Source organism: Eublepharis macularius, chromosome 7, assembly GCF_028583425.1.
Source record: "Eublepharis macularius isolate TG4126 chromosome 7, MPM_Emac_v1.0, whole genome shotgun sequence".
In the NCBI taxonomy this organism is placed as follows: Eukaryota; Metazoa; Chordata; class Lepidosauria; order Squamata; family Eublepharidae; genus Eublepharis; species Eublepharis macularius.
In genome coordinates, this window is record NC_072796.1 from 32,271,135 (window position 1) to 32,295,605 (window position 24,471).

The window sequence follows — 24,471 nt, forward strand, 5'->3', positions numbered from 1 at the left end:
AAAATCTGATACAAATCTGCCTTCTTTTTTCTTGTCAGCCTTATTAGAGACCTTAATCTGGCTCCTTTTTGCCTAGGGTTAGCAAATCCACTTCCCCCTTGTTTAAGATGCTGGTGAAGATAGTAATTTCAGTTAACATTGGCAGTAGAGATGGGCATGAACTGCAAGATGAACTAATGTTCGTCACGAACCGGGCCAGTTCGTGCTTCGTGAACCAGTGGTTCGTGGACTCCTGTTTTCCATGAATTGGTCTGCCAGTTCATTTGGTTCACCCCTGGATCAGCTGCTTGTAGAGGATCTCCCCAACAAGCAGCTGATCCAAGCCTGCGGGCGCTTTGCAGCAGCAGAGAAAGGGGCATTTCCATCCCCGGATCAGCTGCTTGTCGGGGATCTCCCCACCAAGCAGCTGATCCAAGCTGGTGGGGATGAAATGCCCCTTTCCCTGCCGCTTTGTGGGGCATTTAAACCTCACGAACCACAAACTGGTTCGCAAACTGGGGCAAGTTCGTGAAACAGGATGAACCACAAACCACATGGTTCATTTTTCTCCTGGTTCGTGCCCGCCTCTAATTAACAGAGATGTCATGTTAAACCATGACTATGGCTGAAAAGGAAAGGAGTGGAGACAATGTGCCTTCTTGGGATTTGCAAACCATGCTGCACACCAGAAACACTTTTACTTCTGCATCAGGGAGACATCCCATAACAGTACTGTGACTGACAGGCCCTGTTTGAGTGACAGGTCCTGAATAGAATGTTGAGAGAGAGTGGCAGTGAAGAGCAGTTAAGACCGTTTAGAATAGTTAGTTGGGAGTTTTGGTAGTTAAGGGAGACTCTGAAAAAGTGAGTGGAGGGCTAGCAACCAGAAAAGGCAGATGTGTTTAGAGAGTTCTCTGAGGAGGACTAGTTAATGAGGTATCTGGAATGTTTAACCGTTTAAGGCTGTGCAGGAGGAAGATAAAATGTGCTTCAGTAAAGTTAATTTGTTCTGTTAACCATCTGAGTCCGGTTTGATAATTCCTGCCTATCTTATACGCCCTGAGGGGAACCAGCTCTCAGCCTGTCAGACTAAGTGGCAGAGTTTGAGGAGGTGCTGGTGCAATGAAGTGATATTCTAGTTCCAGTTTGTGTCTGTGAGAGCTGAGGAGGATTCCATTCTGTCCAGAGAGTGAACCCGCTTCCAGCCAGAGTATTAGCCTCATGAGAAGAGGTCTACAACGCACCAACTGAGCCAGAGTGTAAGTGGTCCCTATTTCTATTCCCTGTCAGAAGGGTCCCTCGACGGGTCCCTCGACCAGTGAATACTTCACAAGTGGTGACAGTAGCTGTGAGATCCCAAATCAGAACTGCCTTAAGCTAGTAGAATCATTCACAAGGGGTGGCATCGAAGGGTGTCAGCCAGATAAGGCTGGGGGATCCGTCACAAGTACCATCACCCCCACTCCTACCCACCACTTCAAATTATTGGTGTACCTGGAAGGAGCTGGATCATCTTGTCCAAGCCGAGACATTATATTGATCAAGGTATTTATGCCTGTGAAATACAAACAGGGTTGTATTTAAAAGATGACTCATATGGATAGATCTGCGCAAGAAACTTCCACTCCGTATTGAGATATTCTTCCATTCTGGTCAGCAATGCCTCGTCTCTCTCTGAAAAGTAACTGATCAGGCCCCAGAGGGATCTAGCTTTACATCACTGATGCTTCTCAGCACTGCTGCTGTTCGCCACATCTGGAGAGAGCAGAAAGGAAAACCCATTTCCTCTTTTTCCTGATTTTCTGCATCTGCCATAAATATATCCTGTACCAGCACCACTGCCCCAGGAGTGAGACAGCTGCCAAAGGAGAACTTCTGGAATTAAGGTATCAGTGCCTCCTACAAGATACTCTCACGGAAGCCTCACTGGTCTCCCTTCTCCCTATTACCTTCTGTCAGCACCACCTACAACTCTCCAGGCTTTGCAGAAGAACATGGCAGTGGTAAGGAGGACTTGCACCACTTCAGATGGGGGCAATCACATTTTTCAAAGAAATGCTCCCATACATTACAACAGTTCCCCACAAACAGAAAATCAGCACAGGTCCGTTTCAAAGCTTTTATCTCTGCTGTCCAAGTGTTCTATCTGCAGGGAGATTTGTGGAGGACGAGGAGGAAACACACAAAAGTGTAAGCCTCCACCTACTCACCTTCCGAGCACTCAAGCAATGCATTCTTCTGCAAGTATAAACTTAACCCCTGAAGTTTTAGCTCCATCTACCTGCATTGAAGGTCAGTGGTGGTGCTGGATGGGGGAAGCTCAGCCATAATGGCAGCCATACCTCTTCACTGTACCTGCACAGTGGCACAAAGACCCTGTTTTATCCTCCCTGCTCAATGCATCTTAATTTGGACAATAATGCAGTTTATCAGCATCCCACCGGAGCTAATTTTTCATTCTCCAATATCCCCTTTTCCCCAGTTGCTTGCCCACAGGCATCAGCATCTGGTCTCCTAAAGTCCATCTCAGAAATACATATAATAAGCAGGGCTATTATATGCACATCAATGGGCATGGCACTTTACAACACAAATGCAAAAAAAGAGATCTCCATGCCCCAGGGCACTTACAATCTGTGTGAACCTCTGTTTGTCTTTATTATGGCTTTTGTTAACACAGTAATCCACCTTGAGACATTTCTTGGAGAAAGGCAGATTTATAGTAAACAAGTAGGTGAGATAACAAAGGGAGAGCAGGGTAGAAAGAAAAAACCTGCATTTAACAAAGTATTAGGGAATGAGCTATGTCAAAACCTTGACGTGCTAGCTTTCTACATGCAGGGAGATTTTCTGGGAAAGCATTACACATGCATTAGCCTCTTCCTCCTCCTCACTGTAGTGGTACAAAAATTCAGCCAATTCACTCTACTTTCTTGTTGTAGAATGGCTGTCTGGGAAGCAGAAAACTGTATGTGAAAGCAGTTCAGAGTTCTCTATAAAAATGGTGACATGAAGCATAATCGAGTGCAGCCTACCTTTTTTCCTCATATGCATATGATGGACTTTTCTGTCTCCATATTTGGGTTGCCGGATGCCACAGTTTGACAAGGAATTTCTGGCATGGTCTGGATTCATCCCAAAGTTTAAGTGATGGCTTGGATGAGTCATGGCAAGCTGGAGTGTAGAATCCCCCGAAACAAAATGGAAACAGAAACAGAAACATTTGGTGCTCAGATAAACACTGCAAAGCTTTTTGCAATAAGAGATGCCAGGAAATTTTATCTGTTTCTCACATGTGGAAGATGCTAAGTGAGGGACGTAAGGGACAGACTTCTAGTAACTGACAAAGGGTGACCAAAATTTTCTAGATGGGAGTCTTACAGCACCTGTTGAGTTTCTGGGTCAGAGCATGCTGACAGATCTGCTTTTGGGTGCATTATCAACAGAAAGCTACGAAGTCCGCAAATACTACCAGCTCACCAAATCCATACTAATTTACTTGCCCCCATGTGCTGATAATAGTAATTACCTAAAAGAAAGAGAACTAACTTATGCAAAGCTCTCTTTGGTCACGTGAGGAAAATTCTAACTCACCCCAGAAGACCGTGTGTGAGTGGCGATTCACAAACCGGTCATAAATGTTGAGGCCAGGGGTGGGCACAGCCAATGGGAAAAAAGGGCAGCTGCCCTGGCCCCTAATTTTGCGGGGGGGGGGGCTGATTGACTACAGCCTGCCCTCCAAAAAGGAGGGGGAAAAGAAGAGCAGGCACCTTGAGTCTTTTGCACCTGCCCCATCTGGGACTCAGGCAGCCGGCTTTCAGCCTCAGCGCAATGTGAGGGTCACTCCTTGCTTGACCCCAGCAGGGGGTGGCAGTGATACTGGGGGTCCATCAAGGACTTTTACCCAGGGCTCCAGAATCTCTAAGACCACCCCTAGCTGAGGGGCATCCCATTTACCCCTCAAAACCAAGAATTAGTATTGGAGATTCTGATGATACAAATACGACAAGATGAGGAAATACGAGGAATGAAAATAAAGGACTATTCATACAAGGTTAGAGCATTTGCTGATGACATAATGTTAATTGTAGAAGATCCATTGGAGAACATGCCAAAAGTGATAGATAAGATCAAGGAGTTTGGTGACTTGGCAGGTTTCTTCATTAACAAAAAGAAGTCAAAGATATTATGCAAAAACATGACTAAGCAGAAACAACAATTGTTAATGGAAACAACGGACTGTGAAGTAACTAGCAAGGTGAAATATTTGGGAGTTGAGCTGACTGCAAAAAATATAGATTTGTTCAAGAATAATTATGAAAAATTATGGACTCAGATAGAGAGAGACTTGATCAAATGGAATAGATTGAATCTGTCGTGGTTGGGCAGGATTGCAGCAGTTAAGATGAATGTGTTACCAAGAGTAATGTTTTTGCTACAGACAATACCAATCATCAGAGACTCTAAACAATTTGAAAAATGGCAGAGGAAAATATCAGATTTTGTTTGGGCAGGCAAGAAGCCTCGAGTGAAAGTAAAAGTTCTACAAGATGCAAAGGAAAGAGGCGGAATGCAACTGCCCAACTTGAGACTTTATCATGATGCAATCTGCCTAGTTTGGTTAAAAGAGTGGATGACGTTAAAGAATAAGAAACTATTAGCCCTAGAGGGATATAAAAAATTTTTTGGATGGCACGCATACCTATGGCATGACAAAGTAAAGGTCAACTCGATGTTCCTGCATCATTTTGTAAGGAGAAGTTTATATACAATCTGGAAGAAGTACAGAATTTACCTACAAGAAGGAACCCCCTTGTGGGTGGTTCCATATGAGGTGATAGATCCGAGAGCTGTTGATAATGAACAACAATGTTTAACGTACAAAGAAATAACTAAAACTGAAGTATCTAAACTTAGAATAAAGACGCAGGAGGAACTATCACCTAACTATGATTGGTTCCAGTACAGACAGATTAGAGACTTATACAATTCGGACTCTGCAAAAGGGGGCATACGAACAGAGAACTCGGAACTAGAGCAGACCCTTCTTAAAGAAGACAAGAAAAGAATATCCAAGGTATACCAAGTACTGTTGAAATGGTACACTGAGGATGAGATAGTTAAAACACAGATGGTGAAATGGGCTATAAATTTCAACAAAGAAATAACAACGGAGGCATGGGAATACTTGTGGAAAACTACAATGAAGATAACGACATGTATTAATATTAAAGAGAACATTTTCAAAATGATTTATCGTTGGTACATGACACCAAAGAAGATTGCGCTAGGGAACTTGAACACTTCTAATAAATGCTGGAAATGTAGGAAGCATGAGGGCTCCCTCTATCATATGTGGTGGTCGTGTGAGGTAGCTAGGCAGTTCTGGGGGGAAATAATAAGAGAAATGAGTGAAATTTTACAGTTTCAAATAAATAAGAACCCAGAACTCCTGCTGCTAAACTTGGGAATGGAGGGAATTCCAGCCCATCATAGGACGTTGATATTTTATATGACTGCAGCAGCTAGACTTTTGTATGCGCAGAAATGGAAAGTACAAGAAGTGCCAACTATTGAAGATTGGATCTACAAATTGCTGTATATGGCTGAAATGGACAAGATGACAAGAAAACTGAGAGATCTGGACTCAGGGCAGTTTAACACAGACTGGGAGAAGCTGAAACAATATCTGGAGAAGAAATGGGAGGTGGGAGGAAAACTGTGGCAGTTTGAGAACTACTGAAGTATAATAAAAGTATAAAAGAGAGGGGTGACTTTACCGGGGGAGGAAGAGAAATGTGAATTTATAAGCAGTTAGATTAATTGATTGAGATATATATAGATATGTATAGGTTAACTGATAGAGAATAATTAATGATAAGGTTTAAACATGAGGATTGACTAACTAACAATATTTTCTTTCTTTGACAAGATTTATATGCACCAAACTGAATGTATAGAAGAGTTAAATTGATTGAGTATCTGAGGAGTTATATAGAATTACCATAAAAAGATGAAATGAGTAATACATAGAGAACAAATCAAATTGTTTGATTTAAATGTGGGAAATTTTTATGGTTTATGATATATAGGTTTATATAGAAATATTCAAAACTGGAAAATGGGATAAATTGTTTATCTAAAGACGTATAGTTTGGGTGTATAATAAGTAAGGGAGTTAAAGATGTACTGCTTAATATAATGGAGAATGTATATCTGTTTTAGATAGAGGAATTTAATAGAAGTAAGGGAAAAGGGACAGAGGGTGGGAAAGCTGTTGGAAGTCAACAAAAGGGGGGGAAAGGGAGGGGGTTAGAAACGAAAAATTAGGGGAAAATTGATTGTAATGCAAAAATAATAATGTTCTAACCCAATAAAAAACTTTTCAAAAAAAAAAATAAATGTTGAGGCCAGGGGTGGGCACAGCCAATGGGAAAAAAGGGCAGCTGCCCTGGCCCCTAATTTTGCGGGGGGGGGGGGGCTGATTGACTACAGCCTGCCCTCCAAAAAGGAGGGGGAAAAGAAGAGCAGGCACCTTGAGTCTTTTGCACCTGCCCCATCTGGGACTCAGGCAGCCGGCTTTCAGCCTCAGCGCAATGTGAGGGTCACTCCTTGCTTGACCCCAGCAGGGGGTGGCAGTGATACTGGGGGTCCATCAAGGACTTTTACCCAGGGCTCCAGAATCTCTAAGACCACCCCTAGCTGAGGGGCATCCCATTTACCCCTCAAAACCAAGAATTCATGTTCAAAATGAAAGAAAATAAAAGCGCTTCTATGTGGCTGAAATCTATCTGGTTCTGGAATAATTAGGAAAAGAAGATTATGCATAACAAAAGTTTTCTTTCCGTATATTTGTTCTGTGACAGTATTTAATATACAATTTGATACTTTTTGTTTTGTTTATCCCAGACAGAGGAATATAAAGATAATGGGTGGGATCCTATGACTCCCTTCCACTAACTTTTCCGCCCACAGTAAAATACTTCCTTCAACAAAGAAAGCCTTCCCTGGTCAATCAGAAAAAAATTGTTCTTCATTGGAAGAAGTTCTAGTGGAAGAGTCACAGAAGAGAGATGCAACTTAGCAGAAGGGAGTCAAAGAGGTCAACCCAATGAGTGACAAGAAACTGATCTATAATACTACGGTCTTCTGCACTGCACAAACAGTACTAAAAAGGAGAGGGCAAGAAAGCTATTATTTAAAGAAAAAATAAACAGGTACTTGCGCAAGCCTCTCGGAGATACAGTAAATAGTATAAATTTAATATGTAAATAACTGCAAAATGCAAAAAGTAAAGTTTACAAGGAGGGTGGAAAACTAGCACTCCACAGACCACGTCTGTCACCCCCCGCCCCCTACCTTTTCCTCGCTGGTTTTACCAAATCTGTACACTAAAAAGTATAGGAACACTTTCTCTCCTAAGGACAATAAATGCTGTCAAGTTTGGAGTGAGATTTTATCACTCTTAGATATCAGATGCCTGTTTTGGATTATGCACATAGTATGCAAATAACGTATCGATGTTTTTTATTTCACACACATACTTCACAGCTGCAACAGCAATGTTTTATCCAACAACTCCTAAGGAGGCTGGTTTGTGCAAAATACACTTCTACACTCTAATAATAACAACAACATTCGATTTATATACCACCCTACAACAAACACCCTGTGAGGTGGGTGGGGCTGAGAGAGCTCCAGAGAGCTGTGAGTAGCCCAAGGTCACCCAGCTGGCTTCAAGTGGAGGAGCGGGGAATCAAACCTGGTTCTCCAGATTAGAGTCCCGTGCTCTTAACCACTACACCAAACTGGCTCTGTCGAAAACATGGAAGATGCCTACTCCACAGAGAAGGAAGGAATGATCCTAGTGAGGCATATGCATCAGAATCAGCTGGGATCTGCGGTCCAAACAGTTAGGAGATCCTTCTTCCTGGGTCCAGGACTTTTCTAAAAACAATACATCAATGCATCCGTCTGTTTCTCTTTTGTACCATAATTGCCATCAAATGGTTTTAACAGGGATACTGACAAAATTCCAAGCGTGCAACATTCATTCGTCGCTCACCTGCAATAAACACCGGTCTGTAAAGGTATAGCCTATCAGTTTATCCAAATGCATCAGGCACTGATGGTAGCGAATGTGATGGGTCAGGACAGGAAGCATCATGGCATGCTAAGAAAAGAAACATAATTATTCATTTTTCCCCTGAAGTACACAGCATGCCAAACAACAACAACAAATACTTAGCAACTATGCAAGTTTTCAAAGCAATTCACAAGTGTTATCTCACCAAAGCCCAGATGTGGCGTAGGAGATGGCTGGGATGATGGTTTGTCAGAAGTTGAGCTTGTGGCTGAGGAGCGACTTAAACAGGCAAATTCTTACCTCATACTCTTAGCTGTTTTGCTACACCAGTGTCTTGTCAAACCAAACATCCACGGGGAGATCAGCGTTAAAATTTAATTCCTGGGTAGGTGAGGGTTTTATTTTGACTGGGACTGCTGTGTGGAGAAAGGACTTAAGCCTCCCCCACACCATTTTCTTGACCCTGAACAGTTTTGCCTCACATATAACCCAAAAAACGTAAGATTCCCTAGTGAGGCAAACAGCAACTTCCTAGGGCTGTTCCACGTAGGACAAATACAGCAGGGGGCCAAGAGGAGGCTGAACTCCTCTCTCCTCAAGGTCTCAATTCAAATTGGGCTCCTGAGGATTATGTTTCAACACAGAACTCCCAGCACACATTATTTTTGACAGGGCCCAAGGCAGACCAGTAACCACTATGATGTGTTGTTAGAACTGTAGAGAAGTTGCTTTAACTCTTTTTTAAAAAATTCACATGGCTCATGATTTCATACCATTGTTCTTTAAGAGAAATCCAGTCAGGAAACATCCAGACCAGTCATCAATGTCATGAAAACATGGTTCATTCTAGGTATCCTGAGTAGGGATGCGTGCTTCGGGTTTCTGATTCGGGGGAAAATACCCGACTCGGACCCAATCCGTAAAGATTCGGGATATCTGAATCAGGCCAGCATTCGTAAATCCCGAATCAAAGCTTTCCGAAGCATTCGTAATGCTTCGGAAGGCTTCAGGACTGAGTTTAAAGGGCCCCGCCAGTGCCTGTAAGCAGCGGGGGGGGGGGGTTACTGATGGAGTGAGTGTAAATAATGCAGCGGAATTACGCTGTGCTGATTAGAGAGGCAAAAAGTTTTATTTGAGGAAGTTACATACTTGATAGTAAAGAGGAGAGAGAGAGATCCTTGCTATCTGACTACATCTTGCAGAGAGAGAGAAGAAATGTGGCAGGAGAGAGAAGAAGCAGGATATTGCCCTTTTTAGCCCAAAAGGAGACAAGACAAGGAAATGATCCCCAGGAAACAAGAGAGGTGCTACTCTCACTGTCCTAACTAAGTGATCCTTGCTGCCCCCTGCATGGTAGGCTCTTCTTCCTTCTTGCTGCTGTTGTACACCAGACATTGCTATTTCCAACAGCTACACCTCCACTTACCTTGCAGTCGGCAGCAGCGGTGACTCCGGCCCTCCCCGCCGCCCTGTAGGGCCGCGGAGCAGTGGCGGAGGTGGAGAAAGCCCTTCCTGCCCCTCAAATGGCCGCCGTGGTGGCCATTTGAGGAGCAGGAAGGACCAGAAGAGGTGGCTCCAGTCCTTCCTGTCGCCCTGCAGTGCTGCGGAGCGGCGGCAGAGCTGGAGCCAGCTCCAGGCCGTTGCAGCCGACTTGCTGCTGCCATGCCACTGTTGTGCTGCTGCCGCCGCCGCAGCAGCACGACAGCAGCCCACTGCCCAGCTGATCACCCTCCCTGACAGCCAGGTAAGTGGGTGGGGGTGGGGGGTGGAGGGGTTGCCCAGGGGTAGGGGGGTTGGGACGTGGGGGTGGGGGAGTTGCTCTCTCTCACTTAGGTATGCTCTGAATATTTACGGAGCATACCAAAGCAAGTAAAAATACCATAATTATGGTATTATGGTATTTCCGAATTTTTTTCCCGTTTCGGGAAAACCCAAAGCGGGAAACTCAGATCTTTTCGGGCTGCACACCCCTAATCCTGAGAGGTTTCTCCACCATGAGTGAAGCGGAAGGGGCCTTCAAGTCATAGCTGATTTATGGTAACCACTGGCAGGATTTTCATGGCAAGAGACTAACAGAAGTGGTTTGCCATTGGACAATGAACACCTTATGAATCCTCATGAGATCCTCAGTCAGGACATCTATGCTGTATCTCACACACCTGGGACATGACAGCATTAGTAAGCTTCCGCGCTCTGTCTGGAAATGGCCATTTTAGCATCTCCAGTGTTTCCCCCTGCACAATGGATAATGAGCATCCAAGCCATCTTGTGGTCTCAAGCGTGCATGATTTTGAAAGGAAGCAACTGGTGGGCGGGGGGGGGGGGGGCACACACTCCAAAATCACAATCCTAAGAAGAAGTACAATTTTTAATCCACTGAAGTCAATGGGCTTACAAGGGTGTGACTCTGTTTAGGATTGAGCTGCAAGTGCTCTAGCGTAACAGTTGATACTTCCTGGTTTTCCCTACATTTTTAACCAGGAAATATATCAGCCAATTTGGGGGGGGGGGCTGGGGGGGAGCCACAGCGCCACTCATTCTGACTGCTAAAAAATTCTGGCTTTTCCCCCTTTTAAACACAGAACACACATGAATGATTCATTTACCCTCCACTGGGCAGGATTAACGTTATTTTATTTCACATTTCATTAGACAAATGAGAGGATATTAATAAAACATTGGCCTCCACTTTGGGCAAAGTATGTGGACACAGAAAGCAAAAAAAAAAAAAAAAAAGGAGCAGCAGCAGCAGCACTACACATTAACCAACTAAAACTTTGTATGCATGAAAAAGCGATTTGTTGATGGTAACAAATGCATACCCCGGGCCTGTTCCATAATTCTGAGCCACTGACTAAAGCTTCCTTCATCTTAAACAGTCTGAATTTGTCTTACTCATGAAAAGCCTCTCTTGTGAAAGACCCTGCTTGGAGGGATTGTAGCTCGGCGGTAGAGCATCTACTCGGCATGCAGACTGTCCCAGGTTAAATTCCTGGCTTCTTCAGTTAAAAAGGATTAGGAGGTGACGTGAAAGGCCTCAACCTCAGAGAGCAGTTGCCAGTCAGAATAGGGATCTAACTCTGTAGAAAGTGGCTTTGTGTATTCATAATTCATTTGCAACATGGACACAGCCTCTACTGACAGATTTGCAACACAGACAGTGCAATCCTAAGGAGAGTTACTCCAGTCTAAGCCCATTGATCCCAATGGGCTTAGACTGGAGTAACTCTTCTTAGGATTGCACTGAGAGAGAGGGGGGGGGGCTGGGGAGGCCCAGAGGAGGGGGCCTCCCCAGCCCTGGAGCTCCATTTCCCCATAAATTCCTTGCCAGTCGAATTGTGCCCCAGCAATCTTGCTCGTTCTTTATGAATGCTGAACAATTTAAACCCATTAGATGGCTTTCAGTCTTCCAAATCGTTTCCATCTATTCCACTGGGCATTAGAGAAAAATAGCAAACCAATAATTTTAAAATCACTCTGCATTAAAGCTGCCCATAGGCTTGATTCACACTCATCCTGTGTTACCACTCTTTAATCTGATGGAAAGCAAAGTTAAAAAGCTCCACTTAGCAAGCTCTGTCTCTCTCTCTCTTATACAATACACTTTCTCCTCCTGACCTAATTGGGAATTATACATCTCAAAACAATTGATTCAGTAAATATAGAAGACCCGTTGCTCTTTGGTTCTCCGCTGCAGTGAAAGGAAATCAAGACCATGTAACAACACCAGCTGCAAAGGCTTTCAAGCCAGAGAACAAGCCTCTTTCTCACTGTCAGAAGGGCTGGAATTTGTTGTTCAGTTTGGATTCTCCATTATGATGCTTATTTTACATCGCATTACATTAGCATTGTGATGTTTATTTTACAAACACAAAAGATACAAGGGAAACATATCCAGGGAGTTTAAGCAAAAGTCAAACTAATTGGTTTGTTTTGTGACCAAAACAGAGAATTAGAAAGTAACAAGATAAAAGTACTGTAGTTTTGTATGCTTTTATAAATGAAAAATTCTTCCAACTTGTTGCAGGGCAGCACTGAAGACTCTAAATGTTCTTTGCTACATTTACAAAGAGGCGAGTATTTTTGGAGAACTAAAAAAACAGGGGAAAAAAACAGGCTAGAGCAGGACAGAAAAGCATCTCTCAATTTCTCCTTCAGACCAATTTGTCCAACCTTCATAAGAAAAGGATGCAGGTTTTAGCACCAGTCCAGAGAAGGTTATGCCCCAATGAAATCAACAGGCCGTATTAGTGAGAATTCATTTAATATAGCTGTCCTAAGCTAAGTTACACACATCTAAGCCCACTGAAGTCAATGGCCTTAGATGGGTGTAACACTGCTTAGGATTGCACCGTCTCTTGTTTCAAAAGGAGTTCAATGGGACGAAGGCTTCCCCAAGCGTGCGAGATCTGGGGACAAGCATCCGCGTCACACACACGCATGAGGAAGCCAGGGTTGGTTACAGACTCATGGCGAAAAAGAGAGTTTTGCCACTGCTTAATGTATGAGGTGTGATGAATGGCACACTGCTTTCCTTTAAGTTACGTAAATCAGGCTGAAATCTGCCAGGTGCCGATTGCTGCGAGGCAGAGGGTTCATCTGCTCACTGCTCAAGTGCTGCGGTCTGGCCAAAGATATTTTCAGAGCTGCTTTCCTTCCCCACCCCATCCCACTTTCTTCTCAAAACAGAAGGGCCAGAGGAAGAACAAACGAATACCTTTGGGTCCTACTTGGGATGAAATCCCTGGCGGCCCTCATGGATTAGCCCTAGCTCATGATCTCCCCTTTCCCCCAAGATCTAAACAGCCCCCAATGAATAAAACAATCATTTCCACCCATCTCCTAGGAATACAGAGAGAATGTTTAGTCACCTGACAGACATCAGAACGAATGCCAGTTTTCCAGAATCCTTGGCTGCTCAGCTCAACGGTGACTTCACGTCGCATGGTATTTTTCTGCCTAATCTTCTGAAGTGCTTCCTTCAAAGAAAAAAGAGCACACTTTTGCTGAGCAACTAGAATCTACACAGAAAAGGATTTGCAAATGTTCAGTTCTCACTTGGTCGGGAAGAACACAGGAACCACCTCAGGCCAGTCACTGAGTTGGATGCCACAGAAGATTTCTACTTATGCCACAATCCCTACACAAGTAGAAGCACAAAAATTACCCCTCGCTGACTGCTTACGCTAAATGAAAGCAGCTGTATCCCCCACTATCTTTTCCGTGTGAGCAAGACACAGCAAACTAAGGCATTTCTTCTGATACAACTTCAAAATTACATTAAAATGAAGTCATTCATTGCACATCCCTTGGCTCCGCAGGCATACTGTTATTTCGTTAAGAATTATATTAAACCACTATGTTTTGCTGCTGCCATTGCACTACATCTTGCACAAGTGGAACTATGCAAAGTGCATTTTCCTTTCTGCTTGCACGTCACTGGATCCAAACCAATGTCGCTCAGCCAAGCCTATCTCACAGGAGAATAAAAGTATTGCGCATGCATGAGGGGAAATCATGTACGGGGAGGGGGCCCATTTCTAGCTCACCTTAAGTTCCGATGTGTGTGGGGGGAGGTGGTGTACAAATTCAATTAATTAATAATGCTCATAAAAGTAGAGAGCTAAAACTAAGCTGGGGAACCAGTTCCAAACCACAACAATATTTTGAACGTCTCCATCTTCACACACATAACTGTGTTTTCCCCCTTACAACTACTATGTAAGGTAGGCCGATATTTTTATCACCACAAACCAGGGAACATGGGGGGGGGCGGGGGGAGGAGGAGGCTGAACCAGTGATTTGCCTAAAATCACCTAGAACATTTATGGCAGAGACAAGATTCAAACTAGGGACAGTTACCTCAGAAACCTCATCAGCCTAAGCAATACAGTCTGGAAACACAGGCCCATGCAGTGGCAAATGATAAATGTCAAAGCAGCTTTCCCATTTGCTGTAACAGACTGTAATTGCTCGCAAGCCCAATCTGCTATAATTTTACCAATAACTCATCCATTATTCCCTACAGAGAATTTAAAAAAAATAAAAACATCTCATCTGCCATTTATTTTCTACTGCAGCAATGAAAGGCTTCAGTAAAGTTGAAAATGGTCTATTGTGAGGGGTGGGGGAGCATCCCTCTTCAAAATTACAATGGCACAGAGTTTTTAGCATCATGGCAGCCCTTCCTTTCTTGTGTACAGAGAGAATTCCAGAGCTGATTTACTGGGTTTAATGTTATTAGAAATAAGGTGTGAATTAAGCTGCCCACTTATCTACCACATTCATATCCTGCCCTTTCTCCAAAGAGTTCGGGTGATATATATGTCTCTGTGAGGAAGACAAGGTTAAGAGATCGTGACTGGCCCAAGATCACACAGTGAGGATCCGAAGTCACCATTATTCATGTTTACGAGACTGGAAAAATGCAACCATGTAAACAACAAAAGAAACACAGCTTATTCACAAATATAGATTCTCGGCATACCTCTCTTTGTACTAATTTCTGTTTATCGGCCTGTTTCACTTTGGGGCTGTTAGCCAGCAGGTGGCGCAATTTTACATAGCTTTTCCACAGTTTTTGGTACCTGAGAAGAAAAATGGGGGAAAGTTCTTTGCTAACAACATAGTTATGATTCCTTCCTGGACTGTCCCCCGCCCCAATACAGAAATGCCCAACAGATTTTTAAAAAAATGATACAATGGAAACATCTTTATATACACTGACCACAATCCAGACAGAAAGAGAGCAGAACACATGAAATTGCCATATACTTAATCAGAGCACTGGTCTACAACAGTCATAATTATATATCTCCTCTGACTGGCAGCTTCAGTATAGCCATGGATTCCCTGCTACCAGTTACATGAAAGCATATACAATTGGCTTTCTGTTTCAAAATAGCTTAGAAAAGGAGCACATGGTTCTTTGGACCTCAACTAATTCCCAATACCAGACTCTTCTCCGGGTGAAAAGTTCTTTTTAGAAAAGAAAGGAAATTGCTTGCAACTTTTAAAATGTCCTATTCCAGGTTAAGCAGTGTCTAGGAAGGTATTGGCTAGATGAGGAAGGTAACAAATGGAAGGGAAGGGCCCGCAAAACTTCTACTCCCCTCCATAAACACATTTACTGTAACAAAATGGGATCTCAATACAGGGATGTGGATCCCAAACAGAATGCGTAAATGGGTGCGTATTAAAATATCTAAGCTATTTTGAAACAGAAAGCCAATTGTATATGCTTTCATGTAACTAATAGCAGGGAATCCTTGGCTGTGCTGGAGCTGGTGGAGTACCGGATCAGATTCAAGGTTCTGGTATTAACCTATGAAGCCCTATGCGGACTGGGACCGGCATATCTGCGGAACCGCCTCTCCCTATATTAGCCCCCGAGGATGCTTTAATCCTGCGACCAACAGCTGTTAATGGTCCCTGGCCACAGGGAGGCCCGCCTAGCATCAACCAGAGCCAGGGCCTTCTCGGTCCTGGCTCCAACCTGGTGGAACGCTCTGTACAAAGAGACCAGGGCCCGGCCGAATTTGTTATCCTTCCGTTGGGCCTGCAAGATAGAGCTGTTCTACCAGGCATACGGTTGACGACGCTGGGTCCTTTTGGGCCTCCCTGCTGGCCGCCTAGAAAAAACCGTGCCCCCTAAAAAAGTATCTACCACCTAGCCTTGTTAAATACTTTTGGAGATGGTTGGGTGGTGGTTTTCTGAAGAAATCTGCTGCTGCATGTTCTTAAAATCTGCTGCTATATTGTTTTGCTGTATGTTTTTAAAATATTTATGTGGTTTATTGGTTTTAAAGTTATATGTATTTAAATTATTACACTAATTGTAATCTGCCCTGAGCCTGCTGATGCAGGGAGGGCAGAATATAAATTGAGTTAAATAAATAAGTAACACTTCCCAGATGGACTCCTAAAAGAGACTGTCAAATATCTGTTGGGAACTATACCCGGATCCTGCTCCGAAAAACATCATATCGACGACCACTCAAACATAACACTGGAGGCTACGAAATTCTCATAAATGAATTGTATCAAGTCAGAACAGGTTAGAGTACACTGGCTTGAGAAGTCTGGAGGACTCCAGCGACAACATTTTTCAAAAAGTAAAGAAATATGTAAGTTTTTGAAACAAAATACTAAAATGGTGAAACTGAAAGTTCTTGCTAAGTGGAGGGAAAAGGAAGTGCTTTGAACTGCCAAAAAAGTTATTGTGAAAATAATCACTGGATGCTGGGGGAGGAAAATCCCTCTGCAATACCAAATTAAAACAGCAAGCAAGTTTAGACAAATCTAAAATGCTCAAAAGAAGCTCACGAGCATGGGGGAAAGTGCATTTTCATAATTTTAGCAGAAGCAGGAGCTCTGACACCTGCCAACTGACACCAAGGGTCTCCAGGCCAGACTTGGTGATAATAGCTTACTGTGGGTCTCCAGCATAACTGAGCTGCGCAGGCCGTATCCCAAAGTGGACTATAATGGGGAAGGTAATCACATCAGGGTTGAACTGCTCACGATCCAACTGATCGATACGAACTGAGCTGGGTTTCTAAAGTAAACGGAAAGAAAAGATTAAAGAGTTAAACCTAAATAATAACAGCTGTACTGAAGATGTTGTCAGCAACATACCTACAGAGATACTGCACTTTCTGAAATAATCAGATACCCCTATGTGGAAGATGGTAGTACTGAACACAGTCTAGCTAGGTTCCCTTGACCTGGATAATTATTATTACATTCTTGAGATGGCACCAACAATGATGATGGCTCTTTACAGGGTACAAAAACACAGCTCTCCTGCTCAGAATAGATAGAAGGGAGACTAATTTGTGGACAGAGGGGAATCACAGTTCAAGGGACAGCTTGTCAAGGAGGGAACCAACAGCATGTTTTAATACATATCCTACTACATAAAAGGCTAAGCGTATTCAAGCCAACTCACTTCCTACCCTGGGGTGCCTCCAGAGGTTGCTGCTGTGGAGGGAAGCCCCAATGAGGCAGCCAGACCTCTAGAGAGCATGCCACGGTGGGAAGCCCACATCAGGATCAGGCACAGAGCAGGTGGCAATGCCCGCTCCCCTGCCATCACCCAGCTGGGGACAGGAGCGGAGCAGGTGCAAATGCCCATCCCCTTTTTACCCAGCTCGGATCAGGAGCAAATCAGATGGCCATGCCCGCTCCCCCTTTCACTCTGCCAAGATGAGGAGTACAGCAGGTGGCAAGGCCCGTCCCTTGCCCTCACCCAGCTGGTATCAGGAGCGGAGAAGGTGGCAATGCCCGCCCCCTTCATCTGGCCGGGATCAGGCGAGGAGTAGGTGACAATGCCCACTGCCTCCCTTCACTAAACTGGGATCAGGAGCAGAGCAGGTGGCAATGCCCACCCCCTTTCACCCACCCCCCTTTCACTTGGCCGAGATCAGGTGGCAAGGCCCGCCCCTTGCCTTCACCCAGCTGGTATCAGGAGTGGAGCAGGTGGCAATGCCCGTGTCAGGTCCGTTGCCCACAGTCCCTCCATATTGTTATCCAGCATAGATATATGTTGCAATAGCCTTGTGCACCAATTCCCTTGTTGCTTTCCAGATTCCAGCATGGAGGAGCCCTTGTCTCGGATGGCTCGCCGCAGCGGCCTTGGGACAGCTCCTTCCATCCCACTACTGATTAGTTTCTACTGGACTATGCGGGGGCGGGGGGACATGTAGAGGGATAGATATAATGTATCATGTACTCAATGCATCATTCCTAACAAGGAGCCTGTGTACAGCCAGATGCCTTTATTTTGCTTCTGTGTATCCTATGGACATATGTATGGCGAAGCCTGATTATCTAAATAAAACCCATTTACTCAAGAGCCTGGATTTCTTGCTGCAAGGGGTTAGAGTCAGCTTCAACGTATCCTGTCTTCCATAGACTGACAGCCCGCCCCCTTCATCTGGTTGGGATCAGGCGAGGAGTAGGTGACAACGCGCGCTGCCTCCCTTCACTAAACTGGGATCAGGAGCAGAGCAGGTGGCAATGCCCACCCCCCTTCACCCAGCCGGCATCAAGTGAGGAGTAGGTGACAATGCCCACCCCCTTCACCCGGCTGGGATCAGGAGCAGAGAATAAGGCAATGCCCACCCCCCTTTACCCAAGGATCAAGCACAGAGCAGGATGTAATGCTTGCCCATAACTTCACCCAGCCGGGATCAAGCGAGGAGAAGATGACAATGCCCACCCCCTTCACTCGGCCAGGATCAGGCAAGGAGCAGGAGGCAATGCCCACCCTTCATTCAACCTGCCAGAATCAGGCACGGAGTAGGAGGCAATGTCCGTCCCTTCTTCCCCCAGCCAAAATCAGGAGTACTGAAAAAAGCAGCTGGCTGCCCCCGTATATACAAGTGGACAGAGAGGGAACAAGCCCACGGGAAGCACACATAAAACTAATCAAAGAATTTACAAAATTGTATTCAAAGTGCAAGTGCTATAAATAGTGGTAATTTATACATATATCAATTTCATTCACATTATCTCATTCCATATCGATAACAAACTGTACAGGGAACACCTTCACAATTGTACATCAGGAGCACAGCTAGCGGCAATGCCCACCCTGCTTCACCCAGCCGGGACCAGGTGCGGGGCAGGCAGCAAGGCCCGCCCTTTCATCTAGCCAGGATCAGGAGTGGAATAGGTAGCAATGCCCCCCTTTCACCCAGCTGGGATCAGGTGTGGAGCAGGAGACAATGCCCGTCCCCCATTCAGGCACAGAGCACGTGGCCATGCCCGCGCCTTCTGCCTTCATCCAGCTGGGATCAGTGATGGAGGAAGTGGGAATGCCCGCCTGCTCACCCTCCTCTTTCTAGAGCCCCTTGTATTTTTTCCCACAATGGGCTTTGTTACTAGTGTATTAAAAAAGAGCTAAGGGATCCAGCTCGTCAAATGATACAGGGTGGGAGGAAGAAGAAAGGATTGGACATGGAGGGACAACTGGAAGAGATCAAATGAACCAGAGACCCACTTCAAACCACAGTTCCGAATCCTGGCCAAATGAGAACCGTGATTAAAGTGGGTGCTGATGAATCATATAGCCATGGAGAGAGGAGGTGGGGCCATGTGTTCCCAAAGCTGTACCTCATTTACTCATCGTAGTTAACAGATACTCGCACTATCCTGTGATGGATCAGCAAAGATCTGGAAGGGAAATTAGTACACACACTTTTCGATCAAATTATTTCCACTTAGCACAGCAAGATACGAAGCAAAAGGAGCTTTAATGGCCTGTTTTGTGCATGTAATTGTTCAAAGCACGAGAGCCTACTTATGGCTGAAAAAAAGGACTATAAATCAAATAAAAATGTTGCGCTCAACTGAATTTTTCAGGTTTTCCCCATGCTATTTATCTACACTTAAGAGTGACAACACTCCTGAAGAAGCAGGAAAGGGGACAGAAGCAACATATAAATGAGTTCTAAAAGCTACCAAGTTATAAAAAATAAGGTAGCACTACTCTAAAAACCATTTAGAAGCTAATGCACTGCAAGAAGGTACTTCTCTGTGCACTGTTCATATAGACTTCACATTTAGCAAAAGGGGGGGCCATACAAATTTCCTTCCGTTATTTGATTGTGTCAGAAAATTAAAAAAACCTGCTATTGAACATACATGAAACTGCTTTATACTGAATCAGACCTTTGGTGCATCAGATCACTACTGAATTCAGACCGGCAGCAGCTCTCCAGGCTCTCATCAAGAGGTCTATCACATAACCTACTACTTGGTCCTTTAAACTGGGGATGCTGAGGATTTAACCTGGGGTCCTCTGCATGCACAGCGGAGGCTTTTCCACTGAGCTACAGCCCCTTCCTACGTCACTGAAGAAATCAACAGGGACAAAAGAAATACATCTACGGCTACTTAAGGACAGGAGCCCCATGGCGCAGAGTAGTAAGCTGCAGTGCTGCAGCCCAAGCTCTGCTCATGACCTGAGTTTGATCCTGGTGGAGCCTGCAGGGAAGTGAGTCTGCAGGGTGGGGGGAGGGCCGGAGCAGCCTCCTCCAGCCCCTCAAATGAACACCACGGTGGCCATTTGAGGGGCAGAAAGGGCTTTCTCTGCCTCCTCCACTGCTCCATGGCCCCACAGGGAGGCGGGGAGGGCCGTAGCCACCGCTGCTGCCACCGCTGCCAAGGTAAGTGGGGGTGGGTGGGGGCTAGGGTGATGTTTAAAGGGCCCCGCCGCTTGCAAGCGGCAGGAAAGGGGCCCTTTAAACTCAACCCCGAAGCTTTCCGAAGCATTACGAATGCTTCGGAAAGCTTTGATTCGGGATGTCCGAATCGGGGCCAGCATGCTAGCCATCCCAAATCTTTACAGATCGGGTCCGATCCAGGTACTTTACCCGAATCGTAAACCCGAAGCACACATCCCTAGTAATGACTCGGCCCTTGCACAGGGGACTACCTTTACCTTTACTTATGGCTACTTAAGAACAGAAAAACAGCCCTGCTGAATCAGAACAACAGTCCATCTAGTTCGACATCTGATTTCACACAGTGGTCAACAAGATGCTCCGGAAGGACTACGAACAGCGCATAGGAACTAAAGACTTCCCAGTTGCTACATGCCCCCAACCCCAATTAGTAGGTTCCAATTAGTCATAAGGATAACAACCACTGAGGGATTTGAGTCCAGTGGCACCTTAGAGATGGACAAGATTTTCAGAGCATATGTTTTCGAGTCAGAGCTCCCTTCTTAAGATATGAAGACACACTGACGGAGCTGTCTTCCATGGATTTGTCTAATGCCCTTTTAAAGCCATTTAAATTGGCCACCGTCATCATATCCTGTGGCAGCAAATTCCACTTTATTGAATTCCTCTCTTTTTTCTTTAAAAACAAATTGCAATCACTTATACAACCAACTCCCCCCCCCTGCCCAAAAAACTCCTCTTTACAGTCTCTTGACATTCAACCGTTAAAAGTCAATTCATCACTAACTTCAATGAGGAGGTAATGTTCAGTACCGAGACCTATGTAAGTAACCTGGTCAATTAGAGAAAGGATACATCTTCTGAGCAACACAATGCATTCAGTGCAAACAAGAACAGTGTTTACCAGTTTCCCTTAATTGCAAGAAACGATAGTAATGTAATGAAAAAGTACATAGCTGGGAACAGATGGAAAACACGGTACAATTCCATTTTAGCAACTTCTAATGTAGCCTGAGGCATGATGGCCATGTAGCTACTCAACAACACCCCAGTTAGACTGGAAGAACAAAATCAGTTTGGCCATGGAAGGCAAACATTTGGAGGCCCAGCACCATGTAAGCTGAGCCAACGATGAGGATCCTTCCCACCTGACAGCCAGGTGATCAAGAGAGAAGGTCCTGCTTTTTGCCCCGTCAAGTGGATCCATATTTGGGTCTAATTCAGCCTCTCAGTCTACAGTGATATAAAAATAATCTCCATCGCTGCTAATTCAAGAAATGCCAAAGTTCCTGTACTTCTACTGCTCTCTGCCTGACCAGAGACCTCTGCGTTCTGTTTAGTGCCAGAGACTGACCTGAACTACATCAGCATTTTCAGTGACCTTTACATTTGGCCTGAAGAAGAGTTCTGGTGAACTTGAAACTTTTCTCGCCACTTTCTGATTCTTTAGTTAGCTCCAATGAAGGTATTAATCTGCTGCTGCTGTTTATATTGGTTTCCAGAAAACTAAAATGGTTGCCTGCAATTTTTGTTTCTGTCAGCCTTGCAAATGTCACCACAACAACGTGACGTTTACACAGAACAGCTCCTGACCAACCAGGACCCCAGGGCAAAAAAAGCAATAGGAACTCTATAGTATTTCTATGCAGGATGGGGTTTAGAGGAAAGATACGTAGTGTAACCAATGCCACATAATCTTTTCTTTTGGGCAGGCGTTTGCAGTACCATGCCAGGGCTGGTAACTATCATCCCTTTGCATTCTTCAGCATACTTCTGCCACTCAAGCTCCTCCCACTGAAGCATATTGGCAATCTCCTCTTCCAGCACCAACGGCTTATTGCATCTCAACAAGTACAGTAGAATCTGATGCATAGATAGCACCTCCTTCCCTCCATCTGAAAAAAACAAATAAAATAATACATGCTGCTTACAAAACACTTTCAAAGGAAGGGAAATTATGAACAGAGGATTAATAGGGGTCAGAGCACTGAACTGCTCAAACAACTTGCACAGGGCCCCCAGAAAGCGCAGCACATGACAGGAATTGTGTGGATGCTCTGGACTGTATGAACCATATATTTATTTACTTACAAAATATGTATGACCCACTGCTTCAGTAAAAGTTCTTGAGGTGGCTTTTATACTTAGAATTCCTTAACTAAAAATCCTCCTTAACACAAGGCTGTTACAGTTAGGGCAAACGTTTTCCTTTCCCTCACTTCAGAGGGGTACCCAACCCTCCTTGTCAGACTCTCTCACACACTCAACTGAACTCCCGACTGAACTCAAAATCCTGTCAGCACCAACTGTCATCCTGAAGGCTGGTTCTGACTAGTTGATTAGAGAGAGGAGGGAGCAGCCTATCAATCAACCTCTCATTCCAGACAGTTGTTAATTCCTTCCATCTCTCCAAGTGTTGCACATAGGAAACCTTCTTGAAAGTGTATTTCGTCACAAGGTAGTTTCCAAAAAGAGTTGAAAATAGAGTGGGGACGCTATGGTTGTGCGAGTGGAAAGCAATCAAGTAGGAAGATCTTCCCTATCTTCCAAAACTTGTCTTCTGAGATCCTAACAACAGTTGTGGGGATTGTAAACCTTGTAAGCCAAAAGCCATCTGGTATAGGGGCGCTGCAGTAAGAAGGGGAAGTCAAGCAAAAATAGCTTCCACTTCACTCTTCTGCTGGCAAGGGAGCATAACTGAGCAAGCTTTCTATTACGGAATGTGTTTAAGCCTGTTGGGGAAGACTTTTTGCCTAGCGCCAAAAATTCAGCAAGCTTACAGCAGGTCAACAGGACAGTTCTGTGGCCAGGGCAGATCTCTTGCTAATGGTTGCATGGGAAAAGGCGATACTTTAGGAACCCTGGCCACAGACTATGTAGAGGTTTGCAGCTAAGAACCAGCACTCTGAATTGTTCCACAAAGTGAATCAGCAGCCAGAATAGATCTTTAAGCACCATTAACATCTGTCCTCTTTAATTCACACCATGTAAAATGTGCTGTAGACATCCAACCTGGATATGATCAAAATCACGCTTTCTGCCTCCATGCAATCACTGAAGGGTTCAAGGCTCAACAGCTACTGTACTCTCAATATTAAAAGACTGGCTTAATATGACTTCTCACATACAGAAGGTGCAACTAGGAATCACTGTAGATGGATACCCTAAGTTTTACCACTGGTGTTTTACACTTAAAACCCGAATAGAAACATACAGGCTGCTGGTAGAACAATCTGTGACACCACAACAGTTAGTTAGGTTTGTTTATTACACATGCTCCAAAATTATGGGAACTGCCCTATAATCGGGCCATTTTAAAGAAAAATATTGACTTCCACAAGTGAGACCTTTAAACTATGCCACTGAGAGGGAAACCAAAAACAAAAGAATAATGTGAGCTCAAGGAAGTGGAAATTTTAAGTCAAAAGAGTCTATGCAATGTCTGAAGATATCAATTATCCCTTACTTGTAAAATAATCTCATAAAAAATCATATAGTTCACAGCTACATACCACTGTTACAACGAACAGGAAGTCAGCATCCAATTTCTATACACGTATCTCAAAAATTTGCTCCAAAGGCATTCTGGTGGATAGGGAAGTCAAAGGCTCCAGACTAAACCTCAAGAGTATAAAATATCAGGGAAGGTCAAATGAATACTCTCTCAACAGCTATTGCCAAATTTCACTGAACAATAAGCTGATCCAACAGGAGGCCAGTCCAAATTCCCATTTCAGTGCCTCATAGTACATAAAACCCATTTTCAGCTTTTGCGTGTCTATGTTCATAAAACCTCTTCTTCTTTCAAGGCATATAAACTATTTTCATGTTTATTTTGAAAGTACTCATTTTCTGGTTATTGACACTTTTTAATGGAATAGAGTTATCCACTGAGATGGAAGCATGCATTTGTCAGAAAACATGCCAGAATGTAAGTGTTGCGATACTTGCTTACTTAAAGAAATGCTTAACAACAGAGTACAGTTGACTAAATGCTGCTCTATACGTGTGTGTATATATATATATATATATATATTCCTTACACACATAAAACTAGGGTATCAGTAAAGAACTTTTTATATGTGAAGGAAATTCTTCTGGACAGACAAGTATTTTGTCATGAGAGTCCACCCTTCCAATCTGAAGTAGTCCTCTGAAGATACAGGTCTAGCACATCAGACAGAATCAGCATAAAGTCTAGTTTTCACACCAAAC

The 24,471-nt window shown here is 44.2% G+C and overlaps 1 protein-coding gene across 1 annotated transcript in view; it reads right to left on the minus strand.

Annotated features, from left to right (window-relative positions):
* DROSHA (drosha ribonuclease III) overlaps positions 1-24,471 on the minus strand; it is a 125,864-nt gene that overhangs the window by 63,811 nt on the left and 37,582 nt on the right. The window contains exons 13-19 of the mRNA XM_054984877.1: positions 21,982-22,151; positions 16,498-16,622; positions 14,553-14,652; positions 12,937-13,044; positions 8,045-8,152; positions 3,015-3,153; positions 1,474-1,534 (exon numbers count right to left, since the gene is read on the minus strand). Of these exons, the coding sequence (XP_054840852.1) occupies positions 1,474-1,534; positions 3,015-3,153; positions 8,045-8,152; positions 12,937-13,044; positions 14,553-14,652; positions 16,498-16,622; positions 21,982-22,151 (811 nt within the window). The remainder of the gene's footprint in view (positions 1-1,473; positions 1,535-3,014; positions 3,154-8,044; positions 8,153-12,936; positions 13,045-14,552; positions 14,653-16,497; positions 16,623-21,981; positions 22,152-24,471) is intronic.